At 37.3% G+C, this 21,504-nt stretch overlaps 1 protein-coding gene across 1 annotated transcript in view; it reads left to right on the top strand.

Moving 5' to 3' along the window:
- ADGRV1 (adhesion G protein-coupled receptor V1) overlaps positions 1–21,504 on the top strand; it is a 560,219-nt gene that overhangs the window by 151,920 nt on the left and 386,795 nt on the right. The window contains exons 52-59 of the mRNA XM_082458333.1: positions 5,433–5,655; positions 5,992–6,196; positions 10,928–11,074; positions 13,724–13,979; positions 15,441–15,643; positions 16,898–17,074; positions 17,444–17,626; positions 20,091–20,270. Of these exons, the coding sequence (XP_082314459.1) occupies positions 5,433–5,655; positions 5,992–6,196; positions 10,928–11,074; positions 13,724–13,979; positions 15,441–15,643; positions 16,898–17,074; positions 17,444–17,626; positions 20,091–20,270 (1,574 nt within the window). The remainder of the gene's footprint in view (positions 1–5,432; positions 5,656–5,991; positions 6,197–10,927; positions 11,075–13,723; positions 13,980–15,440; positions 15,644–16,897; positions 17,075–17,443; positions 17,627–20,090; positions 20,271–21,504) is intronic.

Here is a 21,504-nt window from a genome sequence, read left to right as displayed (position 1 = left end):
GCAGGTGATGATCCAAGGTGTGATTTTCAACTCCACCTAGCTTCAGTGTGTAGAACATGCTGGGTGCAGTTTGCAGCTGTCCGGGCAAGAGTAATGGAGAAGGCTTTGTGGGTGGTTAGAGGTGAGGGACTGAAATCAGGAGGACGTTAGTAAGAGGACATGTTGATGCATGGGGGTAGTTCAATTCACAAAAGTTAAAAATCTACAGAGGAAATGCTGTTGAGAAGAGTAGAGGATTTCACACAAATACAGGAATCTATTCTTGGGTTTTTCTCTTAGGTGCCGCACTGCTGCTTTCTCTATCAGGTGTTATAAACTTTAGGCACTGTCACCTTCAGTCACCTCAACTGCTGACCAGGACTCAGAGGTTATTTACCTCATTTTTCATAGTAGATTGTTTATCTCCTTGTACTTTGCTTCCATGTGTCCTACTCCCCCCTGCTCAGCCCTGCGTCCTCCCAGATGTCCATGCCACGTGCTCCCCTCGCTCTGGACTCTTACATCATTTTCCAGCCTCCCCCCAAGGTTGACTCTGCTGACAGTCCTGTGTCTGTCTCTGCTCTGCTCATCCTCTTCTTAAATAACTTCCCTTTACATTGTCAGCCTCTGACAGGCCATATAAATCTGTGATGTTACCCTGTGATTTCCAACTCTGTGACTTTCTTATCATTCACTCAACAATTGATTTACTGAATAAATTATGTATCCTTCATCATGTATGTGTTTAGTTTTTGTTTACTTGTCCTTTAATTTTGTGCCTTTATCATTTTTGCTTTCCTTATACCTCAAGTTTTCAAGTGGACTAACTACATCTACTTGAGTCACTTATTATGATTCAAAATAGTTGCTTAATGAATGTTTTTAAGGGTGAAGAGTGCTGCCTGAATGGGCCATTAATTGAAGTTATAGAATTCTCTTTAAAGGCTTAAAAAAATAGAATAGGCACTCTTTCCAAAAGAATTTGTGAAAAATTCTGCCAAAGGCTTGTTCTCTTTATTTCTTTTGTTTCTGTGACTTGAGGATGTAGAAGTATGAAAAGATTATAGGTAATTATTTAGAATGGCTTATTATAGATCCCCTGAAAGCTGAAATTATGCATTAAATAATATTCAAGGACTTTCTTATTTTGAATGTGTCAAATATTTTATTAAATGTATTAGATTGGAGCCATGACTGTGAGGATTACATATTTATTCTGGTTAATGGCTTGACAGAGATTATTGGGTAGTGACTGAATTCTTTAAATGGCAGAGGAAGAATGAATATGACAGAGACTGCAAAGACATATAAACGTAGCCTCCCCTTCTCCCTTTTCTCCTTCATTATTTAATAGATATTTCTTAGTGCCAGTTATGTGCCCAGCACAGTGGTAGACCCCAAGGAGACAAGGGTAAGCAAAATCAGGTATAGTCCTTGCCCTGAAGAAGTTTAACATCTAATAGAGAAGAAGGCCATTATATATAATCACACAAGTAAGTTTTTAGGTACAAACAGATAACTGCTATGAAAGAATAAAGTACTTGCATAACACGAAATGGAGAGGAGATGAATGACCTGGTCTAAGGGATGCCCAGAAAGCTTTCTTAAGGAAGAAACATTTAATTGTGAACTATAGGATGAGTAGGAGTTAATGAGGCAAAGATTTGAGCATGAGGCAGCCTCTAGGCAAAAGGAGCAGCAGGGGTAAAGAGGTCAGAGTGTGGCAAAGGACCAGGAAGAGGCCAGTGTGGCAGTGAGGGGAGAGTGGTCCAGGGTATAACTGAAGATGTAATCAGATAGGCCAGATAGGGACTTAAAGGGCTATTGTCTTTATCCTGTAGGTATTAGGGTGCCTCTTATGAGAACATAATGAGGAGATGAAAAAGAGAAGCGTTCAGAGAGAGAGAGGGAGACAGACACAGAGACAGATATTGTGTGTGTGTGTGTGTGTGTGTGTTTTAAAAATGGAATGTTGACTGCCAATGGGAGAAAAGCTTAGAAGCTGGTAAGAGAATATGTCTGTAGACAAGTTGGAGGCTCTTATCACAGTTCAGACTGAAGATCTTGAATGCTGGAGCTTGGAAAGTGGTAGGTGATACAGGTGCAAAATCTGAGAAGTAGATTAATTCAGAAGCTGTCTCTCAAGTAAAATCCTGGGAGTTGATGATAGATTCCATATGGGAGTAGGTAAGAGAGTGAATATCAAGGATGAGCTCTAATTTCTGCAACTAATGGATGAGAGGTAGTCCCTTAACTATTATGGTGATCCCTGGGAGGAAACCAGGCTTTTGGGGGCAGAGATAATGAGTTTTGTTGGGATAATTTGAAATGCCTTTGAGTCTTGATAATTTAGATACCAATAAGTGTTACTGGTTGGAGCTTAGAAGAGAAACCTAGACCGCAGCTACAGATTTTATACGTACAGAGGGTCATTTTACTACAGACAGGGGTGAAATTGTCTAGAAAGAGACTGTGTAGTATGTATGAGAGAAGGGGGCCTTGAACCAAGTTTTGCTGAATTCCACTTTTTAAAGAGAATATATGACAAAGGAGTCAGGAAAGATGGAAATCTGTAGCTAACACATGCTGAATGTTTATTATGTCCAAGGTCCTATTCTAGTCCTTTACTTTATCTCGTTTAATCCTCAAAGCTCTGTATGCTGCTGGAAAAATTCACCCCTCCCTCCCTAGTCCCTGAGCACTCTCAGTTTCATCAAAACGATTACCTTTGGAAATCATGGCCTTTGGAGATTATTTGTATTAATTCATCACTCTCTTCATCCCTGTTTAATCATCCTAAGAAGACCAGGCCCCCTGGGGATAAAGAGACGCTCTTCCCCATGTGGTCTATGCATGCTCTAGACCATATGAGCCCTAATTTCCAGACCAGATGCTCAACTCGCACCTCCCCCAACTCCCCTTCCCGTAGTGCCCTGTGTACTGTATCTCGAACGTTTGTCAGAATCTTCCCTTCGTCTCAGTGCTCTGGAACTCAGCACTCTCCTGAGGGCACTGCCTCTCATGCAGCCCTCTCTGGCTGCTCTGTCTCTTATTGGTTCCTTTTTATATTCCCAGATCTCTAAATGTTAGGAATGCTCGCTCTTGCGTTTAGTCTACACTCACTTTTTAAATAATCTTATCCAGTTTCCTTCCTTTGGGATATTTTTTCTTTTTCTTTTTTTTTTTTTTTTAAATAGTTTTGCTGTATGGAAGAGAATTCTGTAATCAGTACTAGTTAAAACTCCTGTTCCCCAGAGTAGATAGAGATTTAGGGAGTTTTTTTTTTCCCCCTTATAAATTCTCTGTCTGATATTATCTTGAACAAATATGAATGTCTGTTTTCTGAGAAAGTACTCTCTGCATACATATATGTAGATGTGAGCCCCTACGTGTCCTGCTCTGAATGTCTGATTATCTATTTGCTGCCTTGTCATTCTAATCAGATTGCGAGGAATTGAATAGGGTGTATCTCTAAGGGTTAAGATAAATAATCAGTGATGTTCAGGACACTTTAGTTTATGATTTTGGTTGGACTATAGAATCACTTAAACTTGAGAGATGTGATTCATCTGAGGGGTTTGCTCTTTATTGAATGTACATAACTTTATAAAACTTCATGAAAAATGTTTGGTCAGTTTTAAAATGAAAGTTTATTAATAACAATCTTCTTTGATCTTTATTATATAATATTTACTAAACTGAAATAGTACTTAATTACCATAAATAAACATTATCAATAGTTTTTGATATTTAAGAGTAAGGATATGGGATTTTCCATTTCAACCTATTGGCTAAAATTTTCCAAGAGACTCATGGTTTCTGGTTCTACATGTTATTTTAATGCCCAGTAAAACTTATTTGATATCTTCAGATTCCAATGTGTTTTTCCAAGTACTGGAATTTGTACATTTCTCCATGATTTCCTACTTTTCTTCCCAGTTTTAAGTCTGAAGATTGCTTAATGGTATACACAGAGTAGTAAGCCCCCTTACCCTCCTAATTTCTGCAGATATAAATATATGCCATTGCTTTGAACTATTAAGAGCATGCTTTCCTACTAACATTTCAGAAAGCATTGGCAGAATATACTCTAAGATCATAAATTTGTTAATATCCTTTGGACACCTTTAAGAATTTATCAGGTGGAAATAAATAAAATGATGAATGCTGTCTCTAATTAATATTCACAAGTTAAATAGAATACAAAAATAAACATCCAATGTAGGGGAATAATTAAATATATTTTAAAGATCAACTCTGTAGATTAGTATCTGTATATTAAAATTATAAATCTGAATGCTATATAGCAAAATATAAAGCTATATATATATAATGTATACTATAAATATAACATTAAGCTTTTTTTGTTTTGTTTTGTTTTTGTTTTTTTTTTTATGTTTTTTTTTAAACATCTTTATTGGAGTATAATTGCTTTACAATGGTGTGTTAGTTCCTGCTTTATAACAAAGTGAATCAGTTATACATATACTTATGTCCCATATCTCTTCCCTCTTGCATCTCCCTCCCTCCCACCCTCCCTATCCCACCCTTCTAGGTGGTCACAAAGCACCAAGCTTATCTCCCTGTGCTATGCGGTTGCTTCCCACTAGCTATCTATTTTACATTTGGTAGTGTATATATGTCTATGCCACTCTCTCACATTAAGCTTTTTAATTAAGATTTTTTGTATTTAGACTGTGTCGATTATGAATTCATATGAATGGTGACTGGAAAGGAAAATATAAAAATGAAACATTTAGTGGTGGGATTATGAGTCTTTTTCACTTTAAAAATATCCTACTGGGCTTCCCTGGTGGCGCAGTGGTTGAGAATCTGCCTGCCAATGCAGGTGACATGGGTTCGAGCCCTGGTCTGGGAAGATCCCACATGCCGCGGAGCAGCTAGGCCCGTGAGCCACAACCACTGAGCCTGCATATCTGGAGCCTGTGCTCCACAACAAGAGAGGCCGCCACAGTGAGAGGCCCACGCACCGCGATGAAGAGTGGCCCCCGCTCGCCGCAACTAGAGAAAGCCCTCACACAGAAACGAAGACCCAACACAGCCAAAAATAAATAAATAAATAAATAAATAAAATTAAGAAGAATGCAGCCTATCAGCCAAAAGCTGTTAAAAAAAAAAATCCTACCATGCTATCCAATAAATAAATATTAAGATGAATACAGAAGAGTTCAAAATTCATTTGGATTTTATCATCCAGTGATTTTTTTTTTTTTTTATTAAGTGGATTGTGGGTACACTGTCAGGCTGACTTGCACCTTCCACAGTATTTAAAAATTATTTATATCTAGTTATTTCAGAAATTGAATCATATTTAGTTACTGCAGCAATCACAATGGAACTTTGAGAGGTGGGAGAGGGAGGGTTTTGCGGGGGGTAGCTGGTGAGGTGACATTCACTTTTCATTCTCGCTGCCTTTTCTCTCCTTCCTCTAGTCCACATACTTCTTGTTGGCCAAGCTGTGTCTGCTCTTTACTGCTGGAATTCAGAGCTGAATCAATTCTCTTTTATTCTGGAAGCACCATCTGCTCATGATGCAGCCTCTGTTACAGTAAAGTCCCTTAATGCAAGCAAGCATTTAATTGCTCTTGTGGGAGCCTTCCACTCACACACATATGAACTGGCCTATGTCTCGAGCCAGTCTGACTTCATTCCTAGGTAGGTAGGTTCAACATTTTATGCTGAATGTCTTTGTCGCACCATAATTTTATATGGTACCTACCTTCTAAGTCTTTATCTAGTGATGGAAGAATATACAAAATACAAGAGCTATGAATAAGCCAGAAGTTTAGTTATTATCCATATTTCTAATATCTATTCTACCAAGTTAATTAGTCGTATATGAACATTTTGGATTAAAATTTTACTTATGAAATGTGACTTCTGCAAACTTTTAATACTAATCAGTATTATGAGAATTTTATGATTAATCTACCATTTATATGTCTTTAATTTGTTGTAGTTGACTTATTTTATATATACTTCTTATGCTAGTTCAGGTGAATTGATATTTGAGCCTGGAGACAAAGAAGCTATAATAGCGGTAAATATCCTTGATGATACAGTTCCAGAGGAAGATGAATACTTCAGAGTTCAGCTTAAAAATCCCAAAGGAGGAGCAGAGATTGGTATTAATGGTTATGTAAAAATAACTATTCTGTCTAATGATGATGCCTATGGAGTTGTTGGATTTGCTCAGGTAAAAATCCCACACTTAGACGTCAAATGATTTATTCATTGTATTTATTTATTAGTTTCTATCAGCACTCAGTGAGTCATACTTTGAGTGTCTTAAGCCTCTCTTCTTTTCCTTTCCCTGCTTCATCCCCAACTCTGCATTATAAGGTGAATTCTACTGATGATTGAAATTTACAGACTTGCACAATGGACCCTTGAGTCAACTTGTCTTAACGTTTTTTTTGGTACTGATTCCTTTCCTAAGATTAAATTTGAAATGTTACCAGTTGGCCTTGGTCCAGGAGTTTGGCTCTGCTCTTACCCTTGTTTCCAGAGGGTAATGGTGAAGCAGGTTCCAGATACACACTATGCACTGTGTCTTGTCACACACATCACCTACAAATACATTACTGTCCTTTTACGCCTTTGTTACTTCTGTGTATTAAGAGAAAGAGAGAGAAGGATGTTTGTAACTGTATGTGCACTGTACACATGGAGATGCTTTCTCCTGAGGAAAGAGAGCTATCCAGTTATTCCAGTTTGACTTCCATACCCAGACTTCATATTCCTTTACCAATGAGCCAAAAGGACAACCTTCATATTGTATCATTTAGTCCTATTTGCAAAATGTATCACGATTTCTTAGTTAGAGTTACAGCTGCAGGTATCTTGTGTTTTTCTCCGAAATATTCTGCAAATAAGGAAAACTGAACTGAAACTGGCTTAAAACACCTAGGGCGTGTCCACAGAGAAGGTGGGCTTGGGGTTGACTGGATACTCTGCTGTGTCACTATGGCTCAGATTCTTTTCATCTGTCTATTTTGCCAGCAGAAAGCTAACCTTTCGTTTTGTTGTTTGAAAGCTGATGCTATCATTAGGGCTACTGCTTTCTTGTTCATGTCCATTTGCAGAGAGAGAGATGCTTTATGTGGCTCTCTGTGTAAGGAAGAAGTTTCCCAAAAGCCTCTTCTTATGTCTCATTGGCCGGAACTGGGTAACAAGCCCACTTACTCAGTCATTTATTCATTCATGTAGCAGGTATTTAATAAACACCTTCCATGTACCAGATGCTGTTTCAGATACTAGAGATATGTTAGAAAATAAAACAGTAAAAATCTCCGTCCTCCTGGTCCTTAAATTCTAGAGAGGACAAGGGGAGACAGACAATAAGCGAAGACAGAAGAAACATCTGTACCATAGCTGATGTTAATAAGTGCCATGGAGAAACATTAGACAGGGAAGGCAGATGGGGAGTGAGGGAGGAGGTGGAGGTTGTGTGCTGGGAAATCAAAAAAATCAGGGAGGGCTGCGCTGAGCAAGTGACATAGGGCAAAGGCCTGGAGGAGATGAGGGAGGGAGTTCTGTGCATATCTCGGGGGAGAACATTCAAGGCAGGGGCACCCATCAGCAAGGGCAGAGGCCCGGACGTGAAGCCTTGCTCCTCTGGTGCAGCGGGAAGGCCACTGTGGCTGAAGCCAGTTACTAGGGGAGATGAAGGGCCAGGGCCCCGTGTCGGGGTCCCCACCAGCACCCACAGTTGCAGCGACTTGCTAGGACGACTCACAGGATCAGCATTTAGTCTTTCTCATGTCTCTGATTTATTGGAGTGAAAGGTTACAAAGCAAAATCAGCCAAGGGAAAAGGCTCATGGGTGAACTCCAGAGGAAACCAGGTGCCTTCTCTCCCAGTGGAGTCACACAGGACACACATCAATTCCCCCAACGTCAAGTTGAGTTGTGATAACGTGTGTGAGTGTTGCTGACCAGGGAAGCTTATTAGAGACTCAGCGCTCAAGGTTTTAACTGGGGGCTGATCACATAGGCACCCTGTACCTGGCATAGAACAAAATTCCAGAGTCCCAGAAGGAAAAGGAGTGTTCAGTATCAACCACATTGTGTGTACAAACAGTTCAGGCACAAGAAGCTGGTTATCAGTTCTGTGGATGGTGAGAACCCTCCCGATATCCAGGTTCCCAGACATCAGCCAAGAAGGAGCCCCGTAGGCCTTTTGAAGGATAGCGGTCAGGCCTGCTACCTTAACTCTTTCCTGCACGAGCCCCTTAGTGTTTTCATGAATTTGGCCTCTGAGGGAAACAGGGAGCTTTTGGAGGACTGGGGTAAAAGAGAAATTTGATCCAACTTGCACTTTTAAAGGACATTCTGTTCATAGAATTGAGACTAGATTGTAAGTGGGCAAGGACAGAAATAGACTAGGAGACTATTGCAGTAATTCAGCAGCAAATGATAGAGCTATGGGGAGCAGGAATGTGCCTTTCACCAAGACACAACCACTGTAAGAGGAGCAGTTTGGGGGGATAAGATTGGGTTTACTAAAACCCTGAGTCAATTCCTTGCAAGGATCGTAGGGTCACCCTATTACCCGCTCTGTCCCGTCTCTGGAGCCAAAGGCAGGTCAGCTTCCTCTGAGGCACCTCTGCCCAACAGAAATATAATATGAGCCCCTGGGTAATTCTGAGTTTTCTAGAAGCCCCATTAAAAAAGTAAAAAGAAACAGGTGAAGTCAGTTTTCATGTTATATTTCATTTAACCCAATATATCTGAAATATTATTGTTTCAACATGTAATCAACGTAAAATTACTTATGAAATATTTCACATCCTTTTTTTCCCATATTTTGTCTTCAAATCCAGTATGCATTTTTACACTTAAAGACTGGTCACATTTCAAGTGCTCAGTAGCCACATGTGGCCAGGAGCTGCTGTGTAGGACAGAGTAGCTCTAAGATGTGAGCTGCGCGGGTAGGGTTAGAAAGAAAGAAGACAACTTCTCTCCCCACCAGGTATTCACATGACTTGTTTCCTCACTTTGTTTCCTCTCTGCTGAAATGCCATCTTACAGAAAGGCCTTTTCTTGCTGATAATTGTGACTCCCACCATCATTCTTCATTACACCTTAATCTTCCTTATGGCACTTACAATGGCCTGATTTGTCTATTGCCAGTTTCTTTTTACTAGAATTAAAGAGTATGAGAGCTGGCATACTGCTTTCCTCGCAGCTTTCCCTGAACCAGGCAAGTGCCTGGCACTCTGTAGGTGCTTCCTGTGAGCCTGTCATTATGCAGGGGAGGAAACAGAAGACTCACGGGGCCTTCTCAGGATCTCATATAACTATGGAGGGCAGAGCTGGGGCTCCTGGGGCAGAACCCAAATGCTGTGCAGCTCAGCCTCATCTTCTCACCAGAAGCTGTGCTGCAGATGGGGAGTACATTCTGTTCCTCAACTGTTTAAGCATAGATCTCTCTTTATGAAGCCTGTTTCACAACTGTTCTAGAGACACGAAGTCACTGTGGTCTGATCCTTACCAATAGATAGTATCCTAGGTTTCTTCAATCCATTCAGGAAAATTCCTCAATACAAGCCTCTCGTGTCTGGACAGCCTGGTTCCAAGATGAGACTTAGTAGATGCTGAGAATTTCTTGAATATTTTCTGGCTGTATTAATCCTCATTTTACTAATCCTTGTTAACAGATGGCATGAAGCCTGAGAGAGGCTTCTCTTTTTAAAAAGCATTTTCTTTTTTTTTTTTAAAAGGCATTGTCTTTTGTGAATAAATTATATGCATCTTTTAAAATCAAAGCATTTCTGTAGGAATGTGTGATTGCCTTGAGCAAGATTTTACTACTATGTAACATCTGTAACAATGTGTTAAAATGCTGTGTAAAACACTATAGGATTGGATATCTACTCAAGTTAGCATTCTAACTGGAAGCTTACATAAGCTTAAATGAAATTTCTTAATTTCATTTAAGAAGTTAATGGGGGGGTCTTTTTTTAGATTAAGTAAAAGTAAGTAAAAAGACGAGAACCATCTTACTGGAAAGATTTAAAAAAATCTTTATACTCTGTGTTCTTGCTGTATTGCCTATGGAGAAACAAAGGTTATTGTACGAAGGGATTTTTTGGAGTATTAATTTTGAGGAAACGTTCATTAAATGGCTGGCAAGAGAAGTTGCAGGCCTTGGGCAAAGAATGTTATAGTCACACAGAGGCAGAAATCAGTTTGGAACAAAGGAAAGAGGCTCAGAAGTATAGGTGAGAAGAAGAAGAGAGTAAGAGATTCTCACATGAGGGAAAAGGATCGTTCTGGCAGGAAAAACAGTGGTAAAGACCATGAGCTAAGAATGAAACATCATCCATGGAAACATCACAGCGTATAGAAACGTTTCAGAGGATATGAATTTAAGGATAAGAGACTTTTGTAAATGATCAGTAAGAGCTCACTGCTTCTCATGATGTCATTACATTTGGGTGGGTCCTTGGGGACCATGTAGACCAAACACTTATTTTACAAACAGGAAACAAAGACCTAGAGGGATTGCCAGAGCTTAACATAGGGGAGGAAGAAGATTTCTCTGTTCTTCTAACTGTCTCTATGACACTTCTGTTGTATAAGCTATTTACATGCTATGTATACTCCTTTTAAAAATGTGTATGCTTTCTGAGTATAAAAATAGTATGTTTATTGAAGAAAATTTGAAAAATATAGAACCTGGAAAAAAATCCTATAAAAATTAACCTTTTCATTTACTTTAACTTAGTCTTTTACTTATTCAGACATGCATGTTTTAAAGTAAAATCTTGGTCATCCTATATTACTGTTTTTTAAATATTGTTTTTTACATAATATGTCATGTTGCTTAGTACTGTGAAGTTTGCAAATGCATAATAGCATGACCTAAAAGTCTGCTTAGATGATTTCAAATAACCCCTTATGACTTCCTGTGTATTTTTCAGAATTCATTATATAAACAGGTGGAGGAAATGGAGCAAGATAGCCTAGTAACCTTGAACGTTGAACGCTTAAAAGGAACATATGGTCGTATAACTGTAGCGTGGGAAGCTGACAGAAGTATTAGTGATATATTTCCTACCTCCGGAGTGGTATGTAATTTACGAAATTATAGGAGAGTCACTTTTAAATTATGGTTACTATTGATGCATGAGACCAAACCCTGTCTTGTGGGTGAAGTGTTTGAGTTTGACCATGTCAGCATTGGATTCCTCCTAATCACCATAGAGAGGGATACAAGTTAAGGTTAGTTTTATTGTTGTGATTTTTCTTTTTTCCCTATAATACCAAAATTGTCTGTAAAAACATCATCCCTTTTGAGATTCAATACACTGGTTGGCCAAATTATGGATGTATTACACTGTCAGAAAGATAAAACTAATCCAGCTGGGGCTGGAAATGTGGTTTCGAGATTTGGGTAGAATAGAAGCAGTAAATAGGGAACAAGTCCAGTGAAATAACCAGAAGTATGGAAAAGTAGACCAGAGTTGCTGAGTGATGTAGGTTGAGTTTCCTATAAATAGACTCTGAGATTGAGAGTTGTGGGCCAAAAGTTCATTGGGAAGAGCACGTATAAGGAAGTGAGGAAGGCAGTCATGTGCAGAGGGAGAAGTTGATCCACAGGGACAGTTGTCCCTGAGGTTGAGTTTTGGAGCTGAGCTTGTCCTTTGGAGTTGTTTCCAGTTGGGGCGAGAGGATATAATGTTGCATCCTGTTTTAGCTGTCCTTGACCTCTGGTCACCTTTTGGTTGAGGCATAACCTGGGGTGAAATAGTTTGCTGCAGCTAAGGACAGTTCCCAGTGAGAAATACAGAAGCTGTTATTCCCAGCAGCTGAGGGATGTGTGCATCAGTCCCACGAAGGGATCTGGACAGAGGATCACATTATCTACTGTTGGAGGGTAGAAGACAATTGTGGCACAGGTTCAAGAATGGACTCAGAATGGGCCAGAGAAGTAAATGACTAACAAAGTGAGGATTCAAGGGGACTTTAGTTCCTAACTGGAAGATGGGTTCCTTGACTTGTCTTGGGTTTCATAGATTAATCTGTGTATTTGGCCGAAATGCTTCTCTGAAGAGTGCTTTTAAAAGACCCCTCGTGGAATTGTCTCTAAAAAGGATGGGTGTATATTATGGTTCATCATTTCTTGGTTTCTGTATCATTTGAAAGGTGATTGAAGCTTCAGTGTCTTAAGAATATTATGGCAAATTTTCTTGCAGTGAATATTTACTTTATTCAAGCTACCAAAACTGTAAGTTCTATCTCTCAGTTTCTGTGTGTTCTGAATTATAATATGTTTCCCCAATTAATATTTCTTATATAAGCATGATTAAAATTATTTCTAATTTAAATACACAGTAGTATCAGGTGTGGACTGTATTTTTTAAAAATGTATTTATTTATTTTATTTTATTTATTTTTGGCTACATTGGGTCTTTGTTGCTGTGCACGGGCTTTCTCTAGTTGTGGCGAGCAGGGGCTACTCTTCATTGCAGTGTGCGGGCTTCTCATTGTGGTGGCTTCTCTTGTTGCAGAGCATGGGCTCTTGGCATGAGGGCTTCAGTAGTTGTGGTGCACAGGCTCAGTAGTTGTGGCTTGTGGGCTCTAGAGCGCAGGCTCAGTAGTTGTGGCACACGGGCTTAGTTGCTCCGCGGCACGTGGGATCTTCCCAGACCAGGGCTCGAACCCGTGTCCCCGCATTGGCAGGCAGATTCTTAACCACTGCGCCCCCAGGGAAGCCCTGGACTGTATTTTGGAAGAGAATTATCTTATCCAAAGGTCAGTAAGTTCTGTAAAGGGCCAGATAGTAAATATTTTAGACGTTGAGGGCTATATGTTCTCTTTCCCAGCTATCAGCTTTGCCCTGTAGCACAAGGGAAGCAATAGACAGTATGTTATCAAATGACCTTTTCTGTTTTCCAATAAAACTTAATTTATAAAAAATGGATTTGACCAAAGGGCAGTAGTTTTCTGACTCCTGATTTTATTAATAAAGCTCTTGAGTTTACATCCTGAAGTGCCTTCTCTAGGTAGAGAGATGAGTGTCAGCAAAATAGGCCTGTAATGCTAGTTCGAATTGTTGTAAATAGTTTGTATCCCTATTACTAGAGAATAAAGTCTGAGATGGGGAAAAAAGGGAAATGACATTCAAGAAGCAGACAGAAGCCCTATCTGAAAGGACTTCAGATGCTTTTAGCAAATTTAGGTTTGACTCTTCACACAGTGGAGACACAGGAGGAGAGAGAGACTCTGATTTGTATTTCTGCCTATCTTTCTCTCTCTATTTCTATTTTGATTGATTCATTGTTAAATAATACATCTATTCAGAGTTTAGGTGAGGGAAGTAGCACTCCTAGCAAAAGTTCTGTAGAGAAAAATGTTTAAACTATATGCCGCCTGCTTTTATGTTTTTAGATTTTTATATATGGTATCCAGGACTTAAATTTCCAGAAAGAGTATGTGCTCAATATTTTATTAAGAAGGTAGGTTTCAGGATAGGACAGTTTGGCTACATGTTTTATTAGCTAAGTTTTAGCAGTGGTTTACTCTTTCTTTTTCCTAACAATCTTCTACTTCTCATGTGAAAGGCATTTGATTGATTTGTAGGATCATATTATGTTGCTTAAATACCTCATTATTTAAGATATGGTCGATATTAAAAGATAATCTAACCTTTTGATATTCTTACTGTACAGTGATAAGTAGAATATAAGTAAAATCTTCTTTCTTTAAAATTTTAGATTTCATTTTCTGAAGGCCAGGCACTGTCTACAATTACTCTGACTGTTCTTGCTGATGACCTACCAGAGTTGTCAGAGATTGTGATTGTAACACTCATCCGTATTATCACAGAAGGGGTTGAGGACACATCAGAAGGTGCTACTATTGATCAGAAAAGAAACAAGTGTGTGATAACCACTCTGCCCAATGACTCGCCCTATGGCTTGGTGGGCTGGCATGCTGAGTCTCTCTTCGTTAGAGTGGCAGAGCCTAAAGGTAAATCCTGTTAAATATTTTTCAGGTTCTAGTAAGTTTTATCGGATGACTTAATTCTAATATTTACTAGGGATGTAAGTTTCTTTTTACATGATATTTTTCAGTTTGACAGGTCATACTCAATCCTTTTTTCCTTTTTGTTTGTCTTTATTAAATTTCCTGATCATGTCATTACACAGTGATATGGCTATATGAAATACTTTTACTTTTTGAGACATTGCTGTCATAATAGAAATAATAATATTTTAGTAAATCATTGTAGTAGAAGTGTTTGGTTTTTATTTTACTTTCTCTTTTTCATTTTTGATTTATCTGTTCTCTTTCCTCACTCAGATTTCTCTGCTATAGATTTTCAATAGTTATAGAAAACAATGAGCAGCACAGAGAAATGCATGTGGTACTCGAGGTGTTAATTATTAAACCCAAAGCAGTAATTAGAATAATATTTTTTCTGTGAAGCGTAAGTGATCAGTGCCTCTTTTCCTGTTTCCTTTGAGCTTAGTGTTGCCATCTTTGTCTAAATGACTATTCTTATCAACTGTAGAATAAATAGATTTTTATAGATAAAGGTCATTTGACTTATTTGAATAAAAGGTTATATATACTATATATGTATTAAGAATATGTGAAGGCGCTAAAATTTTCAGATAGGAACATGAACATCTTTCAAGGACCTTTTATTTAAATAGTTGATGGAAAAAAATGACATGTAATGATGCATCTAGGTCTTTATATATCTGTATATATCGGAATAGAAAGAACAATCTTAAAATAAAATGATCTGTTCATTTATCCATTCAACAATCATTTTTGAAGCACCTAGTAAGTACCAGAAATTGTGCTATGTGTTCTGGAAACAAAGACACGGTATTTGGTCATTAGAAATTCACAGACTGGCAGGGAAATTGACAGGCAGTTTTTTCATTTATATAGCAAATTAAATTTTAAAAATCTAAGAAATGAAATAAAAAAATACGTGCTGGGAAATACTTTGAACTTTGTGATAGCCACCTTTACTGTAAGAACGAAATTGCTCTTCTTCTAATGATTAGTTATTAAATGATGACTCTGTGTGCTTAATTTTTCATTTTCAAAGAATCTTCCTAGCATTTATAATTAGCCCCTCTGCTCAACCAGCAGGTATGCACTTTCCTAAGATTTTCAGCAGTTTCTGTTAAAGTGCATGACATGTGCAACATAGGAGAGTGAATTAGAGTACCAGAAGTGAGGGTTTAGAACTGGGATATAATGCTAACAGCGTGTGGTGATTCTCAGCACAACTTTGGAGACAAGGTGGATAAAACACTAAATACTCCTTGGGGGAGTATACATTGTCTTTGTTTTACCTCTCTTTTTTACCTGTCTGAAAGGGGTAGTGCAGAGCATTCTATCCTAAGTGCTTGGAATAGCATCAACAGCAAATAGAAAAGCTTACTTACTTAAGGCATGTCTGTCTCACAGAGAACATCACCACTCTTCAGTTACAAATTGTTCGAAATAAAGGGCTACTTGGAGACATAGCCATTCAGTTGGTAGCTAAACCCAATTTCTTACTGCACGTCAGTAATCAAGCCACTGAGAATGAAGATTATATGCTACAAGAAACAATGATAATAATGAAAGAAAACATAAAAGAAACTTATGTCAAAGTTGCCATTTTGCCGGTAAGTCTAAGGCTGCAATGAATGTGATGTAAAATAAAGGAAAATACTCTTGAAGATAAAAATGTGATGCTCTTAAAGGTAAAATCTTTAAAAAGGGTGCTTTTTAAATATAAAGATACAAGTACTCTAATGCTCCCACCCACCCTAATATTTAATAATGAATGACTATTTAATAACTAAAAGAAAATAACAAGTGTATTAATTGTTTATATTTATTTTTGAACTGGAATATTGTTTGAATGAACTTTGAAGCATTGAATCTGGATTGATTATGTGTCTGGTTGGATCCTCTATTCTGTTGCTTTGTTAGTTGTTTTCAACTAATGATTGAATGAATAAAATACCCAAGTCAATCTGGTTATTTTTATTATTGCTTTTATAGGACAGTGTTTTCATTCCATGATACAATCACTTGAATTAAGATTAGTCTTCAGATGGGGTTTAGATCTGGTTTTAGGGTTCTCACTCTCTTTCTCTCCTTTGTCTGAAGAGAATGTGTATATACGTCTGTAGTGATGCCCAAGAAACTGAAATTTGTTAATAGTATTATCACTAATATGTAATTAAATATTGTATTTCTATATTATAGTCCTACATATAATATTAATTATTATCATATCCTATTAAATGAATATAATATTGTATAATAATATTAGTGTTATTAATAGTGGTATTAGTGGTATTAGGTAATAGTGGCTTCCGGAGAGGACATTCTGGAAAGATGTATGGGATGGGGCAGAGCGGAGGTTTCCTTTCCTTTTCACTAGGTATTCTTTCTATCTTTTGAAATTTTTTATTACCTATTGAAAAATAAGGTAACAATTTTTGAAAAGTTAATTAAAATATAAGATTATAATTAGATTTACAAGTCCAGAGCTTTCACTTTTTAAGATGTATGTAGCATTTACCAGTTTCTCCTAAATTGAGGGAATGTTATATATGTAAAACATATTCAGTAGGATGGGGTCAAAATTGTAGAATAGATACTTTAAAAAAATTATTTTACTTGCTCATGAGTATGTGGCTTCCATTGAAACACCACCGATAAGCTTGAATATCCCCTAAGATTCTGAAGTTGTCAGTGGGCATGTACTAAAATATAAAAAGGAATCTTTTTTTATATGTGTGGCAGAGCTGCCCATGCCTGTGGACAGTCATTCTTTACTGAAAAATATTGTCTTTCCAATGCCAATTCAATATATTATAAAAAATAAAACACCGTCTCTCTCCCCTCCCCCTGTTCCTTACCCCCAGGATGATGCCGCCGAGCTGGAGGAAGGGTTTATTGTCAACATCACTGAGGTGTACCTGGTGAACTCTCACTTCTCTGCAGGACAGCCAAGTGTGCGGAGGCCTGGGATGGAAATAGTTGAGATAATGATTGAAGAAAATGATGATCCCAGAGGAATTTTTAAGTTTCATGTTACCAGAGTGAGAGGAACTTTCACATATTTATAGTAATAACAAAAGTTTGTACCTGCTGATTTGGCCAGTGTCATTTATTTTCTGAAAAATAATTGACTTTTCTTGTAGGTATTAATAAATGCCCATCTTAAAGGTTTTCTTATAGACTAATTCTTAGTTCTCTTTGAGCTAGAACAAAGGATTAAGCAAGTTTATTTACATTACATTTAAATGTAAGAGTTCTGAAGACCGAATATGCATACTTACAGTCAACTATTGATTTCTACTTTGAAGAGTGAAGTATAAGAACTAGTAGTAGAAATAATAAATTTAGAAAGTGATGACTTATATGAGTTACTTTTGTCTTGCATTTTAACTTATATTCTTTATTTAAAGGATGTTGGTGGAGTTATTACTGCCTATGAGGTACCTCCACCCCTGAACATTCTTCAAGTTCCTGTAATCCGGCTGGCTGGAAGCTTTGGGGCAGTAACTGTTTATTGGAAAGCAACACTGGACAGTGCTGGCCTGGAAGACTTTAAGCCATCTCACGGGATTCTTGAATTTGCAGATAGACAAGTATGCTAGTTATGGACTTATTAACATTTTTTGGTTGTACTTGTAACGTTTTATAGGCATCCACCAAATGAATGTGTAGTAGTGATTGCTGAATGTATTAAATTCTAAATTTCCATGTCAAGCCAACAGAGATATCATTAGTTAATGTATAATTTTTTAAAGGACAGGGGAAGAGAATATAAATAGGCAAGAATCTTACCCTCTCTGAAATTCCCCACCTTACTCTATTTTAAATAGAAGTTATAAAATGATAATAACTGGCTTGGAAGTGCCTAAGAATGTATAAAATACTGCCTGATGAACTAGACTATTCCTATGAACTTCAGGTTCTTTTATTCTATTTATTTCTTAATGATTATAAATATAAAATTTTTTTAGGATTTGCAGTAAAAGTGTATGCATTTATTACTAAAGACATTTATTATTATGTACATTTATTATTACCCAAAGATTTTTTTTTACAATTAAAAAACACTAAAATGATAGAAAAGGAACAAAGTAGTTAAAACTGGAAAAAATTGAAAAACAGTATTCTAGATTTGGGCCAACCAATCTTAAAAATTATAAAATATTCCTTAAAAATTGTAAGCTTGTGAACTGGGCATTTTGCAATATGTAAGAATAAGGTGTTTTGATAAATTTTTAAATCAGTAAGTGGAAAAAGCATGTGAACAACCATGAAAATGTTAGTAACTTCAAATAGCAGTATCTATTAACATGCAGTCTGATTTTGCCTGCACAGATTTGCACAGTGGGCATCAACTTATTAGTTGCCATTAGGGGGATAGTAATTACTGCTAAAAGATAAGCATACAGATCTAGATTTTCCTACACATAAAGGTCTATTGTTAATATTTGAAATCATGAGATTTTAACAAATTTAAGACTTTAAAACATTTCCTACTAAAAGGAGGGGAAATGCAGATTTTCATGTTAAAAGTAGAAACAAATAAATTGATTTTTCATTGAAGTAACCTTCCAACTTTATATTATCAGGACTTTATTCTTTTCATGAAGTTAAAGTCCCATCACTTAGCAGCACCCTTAGGATCATCATTATTCTTAAATTTAACATCCTGTAGGGAAAGTATTCTGTGTTCTACAGTACTGATTTGAGGTGCATTTTGACAAGCTTATATTTTAGCATTTGATTTTGTTCAGGTTTCTCTTTCTCTGAATGTGACGTCCAGATTTCTCACTTTTCTCTGTTACTATATTAAAGATGGATTTAGGTAGGAAAACTTCATTTTTTGATAAATGTCTGTGTCATTTCCCTTTGGGATACAGAAAAATATTTTAAATATGGACATAGAGCTGGGATATTTTTATGACTAATAGTGAAATCACAAGCTGGACCAAAGTTTTACTCATTTATAAGTTATAAAAACTTTTAACATAGATCCAGACAGATGAATGAACTCCTGATCACAAAGTTCTAAAAACATGAAATTTGGGTTTTCTTCCTGCCTGTCTTTTCCCCTACATTACAAGAACAGTAATTTGAAACCGAAGGGATTTATTCTAGTTACAGAAGACAGTAATAATTTATATGGTACCATTTTATATCAGGTCGTATTAATGCTAAGTATACTAAAATTTATGTTTGTGCAATGGTTATTGGAGCCTGCATGACATATTAAATATTTTTCTTCAAGAATAAGCCTTCAGGGCTTCCCTGGTGGCGCAGTGGTTGAGAATCTGCCTGTCAATGCAGGGGACACGGGTTCGAGCCCTGGTCTGGGAATATCCCACATGTCGCGGAGCAACTAGGCCCGTGAGCCACAACTACTGAGCCTGCGCGTCTGGAGCCGGTGCTCCACAACAAGAGAGGCCGCGACAGTGAGAGGCCCACGCACCGCGATGAAGAGTGGCCCCCACTCACCGCAACTAGAGAAAGCCCACACACAGAAACGATGACCCAACACAGCCAAAGATAAATAAATAAATAAAATTAAAAAAAAAAAAAGAAACAATTCTTAAAAAAAAAAAAAGAATAAGCCTTCATTGGTTTTTTGAATCTATAAATTATCCTATATTTTATTACATGTATAATTTCCTTTATCTTGGAAACAATAGACTGAAAAGTTTTGACTTTGAAATACTATAAATATATGACTTTTGTTTTTTTAATTTTTAAATTTTTATAGAAAATTTTTGGCCGCACTGCACGGCTTCTGGGATCTTAGTTCCCTGACCAAGGATTGAACCCAGGCCCTCGGCAGTGAGAGCACAGAGTCCTAACCCCTGGGCCGCCGGGGAATTCCCTGACTTTAAAATAGTATTATGAACACCACAGGCAAAAGTTCCTGCTTTTTTCTTTGGTACTATGTTTCTAAGTTTCAACTAAAAAGTTAAAATGTATGCGATCAAAAATTGCTATTACATTTTACCCTCTCTGCCTCTCTCCCTCCCTTTTTCCTTCTCTCCCTCCCTCTTTTCCTTCTTTCCTTCTTTTCTTTTATAGGTTATTGCAGTGATAGAAATCACCATAATTGATGATGCTGAATTTGAACTCGTGGAGATATTCAATATTTCCTTAATCAGGGTGGCTGGAGGTGGCAGACTTGGAGAAGATGTTGTGGTAACTGTTGTTATTCCACAGAATGATTCTCCATTTGGAGTGTTTGGATTTGAAGAAAAGACTGTAAGTGAAATATATCAGGAAAGGGGGTGCCTTCCCCTAAGCTAATTTTTCGTGTAATTTATAGTAGAAAGGTCTTTTTCTTTTTTTAAAAAAAACTCTGCATTACTCTTTACTTGCAGTTCTTTTCTCAAGACTCTTTTGAGTTGGCTGTTGAATTAGGGGCCAATCTGCTAACCTGTGCACACAGTTTGATAGTAGTGAGAGCTCTTAACATCAGGCAGTTACAAAGGGGTGTAATAGACTACGAGGTACTTTTTGTCTATACATGCTGTTCTGTACCGGCTCTGCTACCAGGCTGCCATCCTGGTTACAAGGCAAGATTCTGTCATGCTCCGGTTTTACACCCCAGGAATGGATTTAGCTGAGGAGGGATTTATATTCCACACCTTTCAGGCCCTCTATCTTGATTTATATTGAACAAAACACTACAGTCACCCCAGCTCCTGTGTTTCTCTGTGTTTCTTCTCTCTCTCCCCTCTTACTTCTCATTGGCTGCCTACTTCTAAGACCTGCAAGAGTGAGCCTAATTATTATTGGTTCAACCCCTGAGAGAGAAAAAGAAGCTTTGGCTAGTACAAAATTATCTCTCTACTTTAACTATACAATGAGGTGCTATAAACTATATCATAATTATTATGACATAATGATTGTATCATCATCATTATGACTTTACCTTTCAAAGGAAATTTCAAGATGAAATAATCATACAAATATTTAGATAATTTCGATAGACACAGCAACTTTTCTGGCTCCTTTGTCACCATTCCCTTTATTTAATCACTTATAGGTAATCAGTAATTCACCATAGATCATTTTAAATAATAGCAAATTGTTCTAATGCCTATTGTCTTTACTGTTCAGTGGATGCAAGGCTAGACCTGCAGCTTGGCTATCAGGGCTGGGCTTCCTAGATGCTCCAAAATTTAGATAAACCCTAATAATTGCCTAATTATTTGATCATTGAAATTTCAACTTCATAAGAAAATGGAAACTATAAAAGGAGCAGAACCCTTCTACTGCTGTAGCCTATTTGAGACTCTTCCTTGAGAAAGGAATGAGCAGAAATAAGTGTTTGTAAAGAGTGGTAGATTCACAAAAGAGTAGCTGTGAATGTTTTCTAGGCAACCTAAAAAGTCTGGAAAATACAAGATGTATAAAGAAAAGAGTAAAAGTACCCATAATATTTTTGCTCTAAGATAGATATCACTAATATTTTGTCATATTTCCATCTAGG

The sequence above is a fragment of the Balaenoptera physalus genome, assembly GCF_965194825.1.
Source record: "Balaenoptera physalus genome assembly, chromosome: 3".
In the NCBI taxonomy this organism is placed as follows: domain Eukaryota; kingdom Metazoa; phylum Chordata; class Mammalia; order Artiodactyla; family Balaenopteridae; genus Balaenoptera; species Balaenoptera physalus.
Note: the sequence above shows the minus strand (reverse complement) of the source record. Positions and strands in the feature narration are given on the sequence as shown.